Below are 14,790 nucleotides of genomic sequence, written 5' to 3'. Positions count from 1 at the left end.
ATTCACCAAGGAGAAGGACTTGGTGGATGATGAGCCTAGGGAAGGGAGTGCAGATAGTCTCAGTCATCTCATTATCAAAAAGGAGGAGGTGTTGGGTGTCTTGCAAAGAATTCAGGTAGATGAGTCCCCAGGGCCTGATGGGATCTACCCTAGAATACTGAGGGAGGCAAGGGAAGAAATTGCTGGGGCCTTGACAGAAATCTTTGCATCCTCATTGGCGACAGGTGAGGTCCCAGAGGACTGGAGAATAGCCAATGTTGTTCCTTTGTTTAAGAAGGGTGGCAAGGATAATCCAGGAAATTATAGGCCGGTGAGCCTTATGTCTGTGGTAGGGAAATTATTAGAGAGGATTATTCGGGACAGGATTTACTCCCATTTGGAAACAAACGAACTTATTAGCGAGAGACAGCATGGTTGTGTGAAGGGGAGGTCGTGTCTTACTAATTTGAGTTTTTTGAGGAAGTGACGAAGATGATTGATGAAGGAAGGGCAGTGGATGTTATCTATATGGACTTTAGTAAAGCCTTTGACAAGGTCCCGCATGGCAGACTGGTACAAAAGGTGAAGTCACACGGGATCAGAGGTGAGCTGGCAAGATGGATACAGAACTGGCTCGGTCATAGAAGACAGAGGAAGGGTATGGGCGGCACAGTGGCGCAGTGGTTAGCACCGCAGCCTCACAGCTCCAGCGACCCGCGTTCAATTCTGGGTACTGCCTGTGTGGAGTTTGCAAGTTCTCCCTGTGACTGCGTGGGTTTCCTCCGGGCGCTCCGGTTTCCTCCCACATGCCAAAGACTTGCAGGTTGATAGGTTAATTGGCCATTATAAATTGCCCCTGGTATAGGTAGGTGGTAGGGAAATATCGGGACAGGTGGGGATGTGGTAGGAATATGGGATTAGTGTAGGATTAGTATAAATGGGTGGTTGATGGTCGGCACAGACTCGGTGGGCCGAAGGGCCTGTTTCAGTGCTGTATCTCTAAACTAAAACTAAACTGGCAGCAAGAACCAGGGTGGGAGAAGGGCAGGACAGGGATCACGGTCTCTTCCCAATTGAGGCCAATTAAATTTGTTAAAAAGCTCATTAAGAGCGTGTCAAGGGGTGACCCGTAAATTTTTAAACGGTGGGCAGGGCATTACCCCGGCCCCATAAAAGGGTCAGTGGGACAAAGGGGGACTCAGCACTTGGTAAAGGGGCCTTTGGTGATGTATAGGTGGCAAGGAGAGTGAGCACTCAGTGCCCAGGCTTTGAATGGGGTCAACACCCCCTGGCATTGTGGGGGCTGGAGAACAGTGGTAAATGCTGCCAAGGACAACCGGGCAGCCAGCTGCTCAGAAGGAAGGCTACAGCTGGCAATGGGGGCACGACTGTCAGATTTTGGCTCCAGTGGTGATGAGGGGCAACACCCTCCATAAAAGGGCAGACCCCTGAGCAACCGGAGAGCACGGGAGAGGAAAGAGGGGCAGGGAGGCAATGGAGGCCAAACCCCAACAGAGGATTGACTGCCAAAAACGGAGCTACCTTGAGATGACCGTGAACCAGTGCCCCAGGAGACAGCAACTCTCCAGGCAGATGGTCACGGATCTGTGGCCTCATCGCTGAAGACCGCACAGCTCGCAGCACTGGCTGTCATGCCCTGCCAATGGCTGTCAAGGTCACTGCAGCCTTCAATGTCTTCACTTCTGGCTGCTTCCAAGGATCAGCTGTGGACCTTAGTGGCTGCACACCGCTGCATCTTGCTGGTCACTGATATCCTCTTTGCCAGAGCTGGACAGTACATTCAGTTGATGACAGATGTGGCTTTGCAGGGACAGAGGGCACTGTGTTTTGCTGCCATCACTGGATTCCCCCAGGTGCGGGGCAGAATTGATTGCACCCATGTGGCCATCGAGGTGCGCAGTGGGTCAGATTCATCAACAGGAAAGGCTTCCACTCCCTCAACATCCAACTGGTCTGTGACCACAACAAGAGCTTCCTACTTGTTCGCACTCACTTTCCTGGCAGCTGCCATGACTCCTTCATCCTCCGGCAGTCTGGGCCACCTCAGATCTTCACTCCAACCCTCAAACTCCACGGACAGATTCGAGAAGACAATGGATATCCCTTGAAGATATGGCTACTCATCCCGCAATGGCAGCCCCAGACAGAGGTACAAAGACGACATAAACAAAGCCACTTGCTCAGCAGGACAATCATTGAGCAGGCCATCAGGTTTCTGAAGATGTGATTCCAGTGCCTGGACCGGTTGGGTGGTGCGCCCCAGTACCCTCCTGCAAGGGTCTCAATCATTGTGGTGGTCTGCTGTGATTTCCATGACCTGGCCCTCCAGAGAGGTATCAACCTTGAGGACAGTGAGGACCTGGAAGCAGAGAACTCATCAAGGGAGGAGCCGGAGGTGAGAGCAGGAAGAGGAGGTGGAGGCAGTTAACATTGAATATCAGTGGATGGGTGTTTTTCTGAATGCAGGGATGTGACTAGTGGTGTTCCGCAGGGATCAGTACTGGGACCTTTGCTGTTTGTAGTATATATAAATGATTTGGAGGAAAATGTAGCTGGTCTGATTAGTAAGTTTGCGGATGACGCAAAGGTTGGTGGAGTTGCGGATAGTGATGAGGATTGTCAAAGGATACAGCAGGATATAGATCGGTTGGAGAATTGGGCGGAGAAATGGCAGATGGAGTTTAATCCAGACAAATGTGAGGTAATGCATTTTGGAAGGTCTAATGCAGGTGGGAGGTATACAGTAAATGGCAGAACCCTGAGGAGTATTGACAGGCAGAGAGATCTGGGCGTACAGGTCCACAGGTCACTGAAAGTGGCAACGCAGGTGGATAAGGTAGTCTAGAAGGCATACGGCATGCTTGCCTTCATCGGTCGGGGCATAGAGTATAGAAATAGGCAAGTCATGCTGCAGCTGTACAGAACCTTAGTTAGGCCACACTTAGAATATCGCGTGCAATTTTGGTCGCCACACTACCAGAAGGATGTGGATGCTTTGGAGAGGGTACAGAGGAGATTTACCAGGATGTTGCCTGGTCTGGAGGGCATTAGCTATGAGGAGAGGTTGGAAAAACTCGGATTGTTTTCACTGGAAAGATGGAGGTGGAGGGGCGACATGATAGAGGTTTACAAAGTTATGAGCGGCATGGACAGAGTGGATAGTCAGAAGCTTTTTCCCAGGGTGGAAGAGTCAGTTACTAGGGGACATAGGTTTAAGGTGCGAGGGGCAAAGTTTAGAGGGGATGTGCGAGGCAAGTTTTTTTACACAGAGGGTGGTGAGTGCCTGGAACTTGCTGCCAGGGGAGGTGGTGGAAGCAGATACAATAGCGACGTTTAAGAGACATCTTGACAAATATATGAATAGGAAGGGAATAGAGGGATATGGGCCCCAGAAGTGCAGAAGGTGTTAGTTTAGGCAGGCATCAAGATCGGTGCAGGCTTGGAGGGCCGAATGGCCTGTTCCTGTGCTGTACTGTTCTTTGTTCTTGCTTCGATTGTATAGAACCTTGGTTAGACCACACCTGGAGTACGGTGTGCAGTTTTGATCCCCTTATCTTAGGAAAGATATTATTGTCATAGAGGGAGTGCAATGAAGATTCACCAGACTTGTTCCCGGAATGGTGGGACTGTCCTATGAAGAGAGATTGGGGAAACTGGGCCTGTATTCTCTAGAGTTTCGGAGAATGAGATCTCATTGAAACCTTCAAAATACTTAAAGGGATAGACAGGGAAGATGCAGCTAAGATGTTTTCCCTGGTTGGGGAGTCGAGAATCAGAGGACACAATTTCAAAATAAGAGGGAAGCCACTTAGGACAGAGATGAGGAGAAATTTCTTTACTCAGAGGGTTGTGAATCTTTGGAATTCTCTACCCCAGAGGGCTGTGGAAGCTCAGTCATTGAGTATGTTTAAAGCAGAGATTGACAGATTTCTAAATACAAATGACATAAAGGGATAGGAGGATAGTGTGGGAAAAAGACATTGAAGTGGATGATCCCATGATCTTATTGAATGGTGCAGCAGGCTCGATAGGCTGAATGGCCTACTCCTGCTCCTATGTTCCTGTGCCAGTGTTGTAGCTGTACTGAAACAGCTTGGCCAGGGGTGCGGCTAGTTCTGCAGCACAAGTCTTCAGTACTACAGCCAGGATGTTGTCAGGGCCCATAACCTCTGCTGTATCCAGTGCCTTCAGCTGCTTATTGATATCATGTGGAATGAATCAAATTGGCTGAAGGCTGACATCTGTGATGCTGGGTCCTTCAGGACGAGGCCGAGATCGATTTGGCACTTCTGGCTGAAGATTGTTGCAAATGCTTCAGTGTTGCCTTTTGCACTGACATGCTGGGCTTCCCAATCATTGAGGATGGGGATATTAGTGACACTTCCTCTTCCGGTTAGTTTTTTAATTGTCCACCACCATTCACGATTAGATGTGGCAAAACTTTGAACAGCTTTGATCTGATCTGTTGGTTGTGGGATCGCTAAGCTCTGTCTATCACATGCTGCTTCTTCTGTTTAGCATACTCATCATCCTGTGTCTTAGCTTCGTCAAGTTGGCACCTCATTGAGGCATGTCTGGTGCTGCTCCTGGCATGTCCTCCTGCACTCCTCATTGATCCAGGGTTGACCCCCTGGCTTGATGGTAATGGTAGAGTGGGGGATCTGTCGAGTCATGAAGCTATAGATTGTGGTTGAATACAATTCTGCTGCTGCTAATGGACTACAATGCCTCATGGATGCCAAGTGTTGAGCTGCTATGTCTGTTCTGAATCTTGACCCACTCATTGCCCTCCCCCATGTTGACCCTCTCTTTGAGCCTCCCCCAATATTGACCCACTTTTTGACTCTCCATGTTGACCCACTCTTTGACCTCCTCCAATGTTGGCCCACTCTTTGAGCCCACCCACATATTCATCTACTTTTTGACCTCACCCCTAAATTCACCCATTCTTTGACGATCACATTGCCCATCATGTTTGCCAGTTAACAAGGCTTGACCTTTCCTTAAGGTTTCAGCCACAATAATGTGAATCTGAGCAAGATTACTGCTGGTGTTACTTTACCTTTCATTGGGTTGAGAAGCATAACAGTTTAAAATGGTTTACTCTCAAACACACTCACACTTATACTGGGGGGCAGGTTACAATTTGTTGCACTTCCATCTGCTCTACGGAGACGTAACAATAATCTGTAATATCCTCTCTATTCTCTCTGCCCCATTATGACCAGTCCAAGTTGCCCTATCTGACCTTCCTGCTAGCAGGCAAACTGGGGATTTGAACATTAATGAATGCAAGTCACTATTAGAACTTCAGATTTACCTTAGTATGTTTGGAGAAGAGTGAGAACTGGGAAAATATACAGGTCAAAAATTAAGCTGATTACAATGTTTTTTAAATCCGTAAGAATTAGTTTTTAAATGACAGATGTGTGTGTGAGATGCTAGGAACCATTCAGTTTTAATTTATAAGAAATTCAATATCTTTGTGTATGGAACAGTTGCTCATTAAGTGAGAAGAATGCTTTTGTAAAATTCTTTTATGCCAGCATGTCCATCAAAGCAAAAGGAAAGTTGTTAAGGGTTCATGTGGTACATTTCACATATAAAGCTTTACATCATGGACTTAAATTGAAACGTTACTAAACTGTTAGGATTTCAGAATTGTTTTTGTTATTGAACAGATGGTGCTATGTATAATGCTTGTTATTTTTATCTGATGATTCATTCTTCTGTGTAGGTTTACTGTTTTATAAAGTGAATTCGCAGATTTAGCTTAAATTGTATTGACTGCCTGTGTGGTATTTTCCACTGGTTTGGAGAGATCTGGATGGTATAGTTGGGTAGACCTTATCATTTCTGATGTACACTCACGTGGTAAAATGATTCAGTGTTCACACTGGGGCCACTATTCTAGATGCTTTGGACATAAGGCCAAGTTCCTGTTGTAAGTTATGCAGGCTTGCCAATGGAAACTCCTTTTTGAAAAGATTATTAATGCTACTACATCTTTGACCCAAAGTTTCAACCTGAGCTGCCGCTGACTATTATGCATCCGATGCCACTCCATGCATGTAGGCCGTGCTATGGAGTCAACAGAAGGATTTATCACTTCATAGTCATAGTTACTCACCTGGACAGGTATGGACAGGTTTAATGTCTGCCCAACTTTCCTAATAAAGGTTCCTCTCAAGTTGCGGGGCAAACGGATTTTGGGAGTATCTGTGAGAAAAAAACAAAGCACTCAATGAAGATTGAAACTCAGAATCTAAAAGAAAGTAAGGCATGCATTTCTATAGTGCCTTTCATGACCTCATGACATCCCAAACCACTTTACAGCCAATGAAGTACTTTAAAGTGTAATCACTGTGGTAATGTAGGAACATGGCAGTCAATTTCCACACAGTAAGCTCCCACAAACAGCAATGAAATAAATAACCAGCTCATCTGTTTTAGTGATGCTGGTTGAGGAATAAATATTGCCAAGGACACTATGGAGAACTCTCCAGGAATCTTTAACATCCACATGAGAGGGCAGCTGGGGCCTTAGTTTAACGTCTCATCTGCAAACGCTACCTCTGACATTGCAGTACTCCTTCGGTACTGTATTGAAGTGTTGGCCTGGATTATGTGTTCAAGTTCCTGGAGTGCAATTTGAACCTATGACCTTCTTATTCAGAGGCGAGAAGCTGCCACTGAGCTACAATATGCTGGTTAGCAAACTGGGCATTAAGACAGTGATGTACACTGAAGTACAGGACACCTGTCTGCAAATAGGATTAAGACAGAATTGTATTTGTGTTTGAAGTTAAGCCAATTGTCTAAATTTCCCTTTGAACAGTCTAGTGTAGTAGGTGTGCTTCTAAATTAGAAATCACAGAGAATGGGAACTTAAATTTCACTGTAGTAGTTTTTTTTTAAAGAAGTCTTAAATTACCGCCCCATCAGTCTATTTTTAATCGTTAGCAAAGTGATGGAAGGTGTCGTCGACAGCGCTATCAAGAGGAACTTAACTGGACCAGCCACATAAATACTGTGGCTACAAGAGCAGGTCAGCGGCTGGGAATTGTGTGGCAAGTTACTCATCTCCAGATCTGTCCACCATCTACAAGGCACAAGTCAGGAGTGTGATGGAATACTCTCCACTTGCCTGGATGGGTGCAGCTCCAACAACACTCAAGAAACTCAACACCATCCAGAACAAAGCAACCTGCTTGATCTCCACCACCATATCATTCACTCGCTCCACCACCACAGTGGCAGCCGTGTGTACCATCTACAAGATGCACTGCAACAACACACTAAGGCTCCTTCGACAAGTCACACACCATCCTAACTTGGAACTGTATCACAATTTCTTCACTGCAGCTGGGTTAAAATCCTGGAATTCCCTTCCTATTAGCACTCTGGGTGTACCAACACCGGATGGGCTGCAGCAGTTCAAGAAGATGGCTCATCACCACCACCATCTCAAGAGCAATTAATAATGGGCAACAAATGCTGGCCTTGTCAGGGATGCTCACATCCCATGAAAAAATTGTTAAAAAGCTGGTTACAGCAGAGATGACCATGAATCTGTCAGAATGTTGTTAAAACCCAACAGGTTCACTGAAAGTAAGTGAAATACTCCAGATAATCTATGTTACTGAATGGTAATGTAGGTTATTGAATTGTAACATACATAATATACTTACAAGTTAATCAAAGTAATGTAGGTTACTGAATGGCAATGTGCATTACTGATGGCACTGGATGATAATGCATGTCATTGGATGGCAATGCCCGCCACTGGATAATGATATGGGTCACAGGATGGTAATGCACATCACTTGATGGCAATGTTTATCACTGGATGATGTGTGTCACCGGATGATAATGCTTGTCACCGGGTGATAATGTGTGTCACCGGGTGATAATGTGCGACACAGGATGATAATGTGTGTCACCGGGTGATAATGTGCGTCACCGGGTGATAATGTGTCTCACCGGGTGATAATGTGCGTCACCGGATGATAATGTGTGTCACCGGGTGATAATGTGTGTCACCGGGTGATAATGTGCGTCACCGGGTGATAATGTGCGACACAGGATGATAATGTGTGTCACCGGGTGATAATGTGTGTCACCGGGGGATAATGTGCGTCACCGGGTGATAATGTGCGACACAGGATGATAATGTGTGTCACCGGATGATAATGTGCGACACAGGATGATAATGTGTGTCACCGGGTGATAATGTGTGTTACCGGGTGATAATGTGTGTCACCGGGTGATAATGTGCGTCACCGGGTGATAATGTGCGACACAGGATGATAATGTGTGTCACCGGGTGATAATGTGCGACACAGGATGATAATGTGTGTCACCGGGTGATAATGTGCGTCACCGGGTGATAATGCGCGACACAGGATGATAATGTGCGTCACCGGGTGATAATGTGTGTCACCGGGTGATAATGTGCGACACAGGATGATAATGTGTGTCACCGGATGATAATGCGCGACACAGGATGATAATGTGCGTCACCGGGTGATAATGTGCGACACAGGATGATAATGTGCGTCACTGGACGATAATGCGCGACACAGGATGATAATGTGCGTCACCGGGTGATAATGTGCGACACAGGATGATAATGTGCGTCACCGGGTGATAATGTGCGACACAGGATGATAATGTGTGTCACTGGACGATAATGCGCGACACAGGATGATAATGTGTGTCACCGGATGATAATGTGCGACACAGGATGATAATGTGTGTCACTGGACGATAATGCGCGACACAGGATGATAATGTGTGTCACCGGATGATAATGCGCGACACAGGATGATAATGTGTGTCACTGGACGATAATGCGCGACACAGGATGATAATGTGTGTCACTGGACGATAATGCGCGACACAGGATGATAATGTGTATCACCGGATGATAATGTGTGTCACCGGGTGATAATGTGCGACACAGGATGATAATGTGTGTCACTGGACGATAGTGCGCGACACAGGATGATAATGTGTGTCACCGGATGATAATGCGCGACACAGGATGATAATGTGTGTCACTGGATGATAATGCGCGACACAGGATGATAATGTGTGTCACCGGATGATAATGCGCGACACAGGATGATAATGTGTGTCACCGGATGATAATGCGCGACACAGGATGATAATGTGTGTCACCGGATGATAATGCGCGACACAGGATGATAATGTGTGTCACCGGATGATAATGCGCGACACAGGATGATAATGTGTGTCACCGGATGATAATGCGCGACACAGGATGATAATGTGTGTCACCGGATGATAATGCGCGACACAGGATGATAATGTGTGTCACCGGATGATAATGCGCGACACAGGATGATAATGTGTGTCACCGGATGATAATGCGCGACACAGGATGATAATGTGTGTCACCGGATGATAATGCGCGACACAGGATGATAATGTGTGTCACTGGACGATAATGCGCGACACAGGATGATAATGTGTATCACCGGATGATAATGCGCGACACAGGATGATAATGTGTGTCACCGGATGATAATGCGCGACACAGGATGATAATGTGTGTCACTGGATGATAATGCGCGACACAGGATGATAATGTGTGTCACTGGACGATAATGCGCGACACAGGATGATAATGTGTATCACCGGATGATAATGTGTGTCACCGGATGATAATGCGCGACACAGGATGATAATGTGTGTCACTGGACGATAATGTGCGACACAGGATGATAATGTGTGTCACCGGATGATAATGCGCGACACAGGATGATAATGTGTGTCACCGGGTGATAATGTGCGACACAGGATGATAATGTGTGTCACTGGACGATAATGCGCGACACAGGATGATAATGTGTGTCACCGGATGATAATGCGCGACACAGGATGATAATGTGTGTCACTGGACGATAATGTGCGACACAGGATGATAATGTGTGTCACCGGATGATAATGCGCGACACAGGATGATAATGTGTGTCACCGGGTGATAATGTGCGACACAGGATGATAATGTGTGTCACTGGACGATAATGCGCGACACAGGATGATAATGTGTGTCACCGGATGATAATGCGCGACACAGGATGATAATGTGTGTCACTGGACGATAATGCGCAACACAGGATGATAATGTGCGTCACCGGGTGATAATGCGCGACACAGGATGATAATGTGTGTCACTGGACGATAATGCGCAACACAGGATGATAATGTGCGTCACCGGGTGATAATGTGCGTCACTGGACGATAATGCACAACACAGGATGATAATGTGCGACACAGGATGATAATGTGTGTCACTGGACGATAATGCGCAACACAGGATGATAATGTGCGACACAGGATGATAATGTGTGTCACTGGACGATAATGCGCAACACAGGATGATAATGCGCAACACAGGATGATAATGTGCGTCACCGGGTGATAATGTGCGTCACCGGATGATAATGTGCGACACAGGATGATAATGTGCGTCACCGGGTGATAATGTGTGTCACTGGACGATAATGCGCAACACAGGATGATAATGTGTGTCACTGGACGATAATGCGCAACACAGGATGATAATGTGCGACACAGGATGATAATGTGCGTCACCGGGTGATAATGTGTGTCACCGGGTGATAATGTGCGTCACCGGGTGATAATGTGCGTCACCGGGTGATAATGTGTATCACCGGGTGATAATGTGTGTCACCGGGTGATAATGTGCGTCACCGGGTGATAATGTGTGTCACCGGGTGATAATGTGTGTCACCGGGTGATAATGTGCGACACAGGATGATAATGTGTGTCACCGGGTGATAATGTGCGACACAGGATGATAATGTGTATCACCGGGTGATAATGTGCGACACAGGATGATAATGTGTGTCACCGGGTGATAATGTGTGTCACCGGGTGATAATGTGTGTCACCGGGTGATAATGTGCGACACAGGATGATAATGTGTATCACCGGGTGATAATGTGCGACACAGGATGATAATGTGTGTCACCGGGTGATAATGTGTGTCACCGGGTGATAATGTGTGTCACCGGGTGATAATGTGCATCACCGGGTGATAATGTGTGTCACCGGGTGATAATGTGTGTCACCGGGTGATAATGTGCGACACAGGATGATAATGTGTATCACCGGGTGATAATGTGTGTCACTGGACGATAATGCGCGACACAGGATGATAATGTGTGTCACCGGGTGATAATGTGTGTCACCGGGTGATAATGTGTGTCACCGGGTGATAATGTGCGACACAGGATGATAATGTGTATCACCGGGTGATAATGTGTGTCACTGGACGATAATGTGCGACACACGATGATAATGTGTGTCACCGGGTGATAATGTGTGTCACCGGGTGATAATGTGCGACACAGGATGATAATGTGTATCACCGGGTGATAATGTGTGTCACCGGGTGATAATGCGCGACACAGGATGATAATGTGTGTCACAGGATGATAATGTGTGTCACCGGGTGATAATGTGCGACACAGGATGATAATGTGTATCACCGGGTGATAATGTGTGTCACTGGACGATAATGCGCGACACAGGATGATAATGTGTGTCACCGGGTGATAATGTGTGTCACTGGACGATAATGTGTGTCACTGGACGATAATGTGTGTCACTGGACGATAATGCGCGACATAGGACGATAATGTGCATCACCGGGTGATAATGTGTGTCACCGGGTGATAATGTGCATCACCGGGTGATAATGTGTATCACCGGACGATAATGTGTGTCACTGGACGATAATGTGTGTCACCGGGTGATAATGTGCATCACCGGGTGATAATGTGTATCACCGGACGATAATGTGTGTCACTGGACGATAATGTGTGTCACCGGGTGATAATGTGCATCACCGGGTGATAATGTGTATCACCGGACGATAATGTGTGTCACTGGACGATAATGTGTGTCACCGGGTGATAATGTGCATCACCGGGTGATAATGTGTATCACCGGACGATAATGTGTGTCACTGGACGATAATGTGTGTCACCGGGTGATAATGTGTGTCACTGGACGATAATGCGTGACATAGGACAATAATGTGTATTGCCGGGTGATAATGTGTGTCACCGGGTGATAATGTGTATCACCGGACGATAATGTGTGTCACTGGACGATAATGTGTGTCACCGGGTGATAATGTGTGTCACTGGACGATAATGTGTGTCACCGGGTGATAATGTGTGTCACTGGACGATAATGCGTGTCACCGGGTGATAATGTGTGTCACTGGATGATAATGTGTGTCTTTGGACGATAATGTGTGTCACTGGACGATAATGTGTGTCACCGGGTGATAATGTGTGTCACCGGGTGATAATGTGTGTCACCGGACGATAATGTGTGTCACCGGGTGATATTGTGTGTCACCGGACGATAATGTGTGTCACCGGGTGATAATGTGTGTCACCGGGTGATAATGTGTGTCACCGGACGATAATGTGTGTCACCGGGTGATAATGTGTGTCACCGGGTGATAATGTGTGTCACCGGACGATAATGTGTGTCACTGGACGATAATGTGTGTCACCGGGTGATAATGTGTGTCACCGGGTGATAATGTGTGTCACCGGACGATAATGTGTGTCACCGGGTGATAATGTGTGTCACCGGGTGATATTGTGTGTCACCGGACGATAATGTGTGTCACCGGGTGATAATGTGCGACACAGGATGATAATGCGCAACACAGGATGATAATGTGCGTCACCGGGTGATAATGTGTGTCACTGGACGATAATGTGCGACACAGGATGATAATGTGCGACACAGGATGATAATGTGCGTCACCGGGTGATAATGTGTGTCACTGGACGATAATGTGCGACACAGGATGATAATGTGTGTCACCGGGTGATAATGCGCGACACAGGATGATAATGTGTGTCACCGGGTGATAATGTGCGACACAGGATGATAATGCGCAACACAGGATGATAATGTGCGTCACCGGGTGATAATGTGTGTCACTGGACGATAATGTGCGACACAGGATGATAATGTGCGTCACCGGATGATAATGTGCGACACAGGATGATAATGCGCAACACAGGATGATAATGTGCGTCACCGGGTGATAATGTGTGTCACTGGACGATAATGTGCGACACAGGATGATAATGTGCGACACAGGATGATAATGTGCGTCACCGGGTGATAATGTGTGTCACTGGACGATAATGTGCGACACAGGATGATAATGTGTGTCACCGGGTGATAATGTGTGTCACTGGACGATAATGTGCGACACAGGATGATAATGTGTGTCACCGGGTGATAATGTGTGTCACCGGGTGATAATGTGCGTCACCGGGTGATAATGTGTGTCACCGGGTGATAATGTGTATCACCGGGTGATAATGTGTGTCACCGGGTGATAATGTGCGTCACCGGGTGATAATGTGCGTCACCGGGTGATAATGTGTGTCACCGGGTGATAATGTGTGTCACCGGGTGATAATGTGTGTCACCGGGTGATAATGTGCGACACAGGATGATAATGTGTATCACCGGGTGATAATGTGCGACACAGGATGATAATGTGTGTCACCGGGTGATAATGTGTGTCACCGGGTGATAATGTGTGTCACCGGGTGATAATGTGCGACACAGGATGATAATGTGTATCACCGGGTGATAATGTGCGACACAGGATGATAATGTGTGTCACCGGGTGATAATGTGTGTCACCGGGTGATAATGTGTGTCACCGGGTGATAATGTGCATCACCGGGTGATAATGTGTGTCACCGGGTGATAATGTGTGTCACCGGGTGATAATGTGCGACACAGGATGATAATGTGTATCACCGGGTGATAATGTGTGTCACTGGACGATAATGCGCGACACAGGATGATAATGTGTGTCACCGGGTGATAATGTGTGTCACCGGGTGATAATGTGTGTCACCGGGTGATAATGTGCGACACAGGATGATAATGTGTATCACCGGGTGATAATGTGTGTCACTGGACGATAATGTGCGACACACGATGATAATGTGTGTCACCGGGTGATAATGTGTGTCACCGGGTGATAATGTGCGACACAGGATGATAATGTGTATCACCGGGTGATAATGTGTGTCACCGGGTGATAATGCGCGACACAGGATGATAATGTGTGTCACAGGATGATAATGTGTGTCACCGGGTGATAATGTGCGACACAGGATGATAATGTGTATCACCGGGTGATAATGTGTGTCACTGGACGATAATGCGCGACACAGGATGATAATGTGTGTCACCGGGTGATAATGTGTGTCACTCGACGATAATGTGTGTCACTGGACGATAATGTGTGTCACTGGACGATAATGCGCGACATAGGACGATAATGTGCATCACCGGGTGATAATGTGTGTCACCGGGTGATAATGTGCATCACCGGGTGATAATGTGTATCACCGGACGATAATGTGTGTCACTGGACGATAATGTGTGTCACCGGGTAATAATGTGTGTCACTGGACGATAATGCGTGACATAGGACAATAATGTGTATTGCCGGGTGATAATGTGTGTCACCGGGTGATAATGTGTGTCACCGGGTGATAATGTGTATCACCGGATGATAATGTGTGTCACTGGACGATAATGTGTGTCACTGGATGATAATGTGTGTCACCGGGTGATAATGTGCATCACCGGGTGATAATGTGTATCACCGGACGATAATGTGTGTCACTGGACGATAATGTGTGTCACCGGGTGATAATGTGTGTCACTGGACGA

The 14,790-nt window shown here is 46.9% G+C and overlaps 1 protein-coding gene across 1 annotated transcript in view; it reads right to left on the bottom strand.

Moving 5' to 3' along the window:
* The window catches only part of mybpha (myosin binding protein Ha), a 278,659-nt gene that overhangs the window by 246,724 nt on the left and 17,145 nt on the right, over positions 1–14,790 (bottom strand). The window contains exon 4 of the mRNA XM_068057618.1: positions 6,131–6,219. Coding sequence (XP_067913719.1) covers positions 6,131–6,219 — 89 coding nt within the window. The remainder of the gene's footprint in view (positions 1–6,130; positions 6,220–14,790) is intronic.

Source organism: Heterodontus francisci, chromosome 25 (genome assembly GCF_036365525.1).
Source record: "Heterodontus francisci isolate sHetFra1 chromosome 25, sHetFra1.hap1, whole genome shotgun sequence".
Classification (NCBI taxonomy): Eukaryota; Metazoa; Chordata; class Chondrichthyes; order Heterodontiformes; family Heterodontidae; genus Heterodontus; species Heterodontus francisci.
This window is presented reverse-complemented; position numbering and strand designations above follow the sequence as displayed.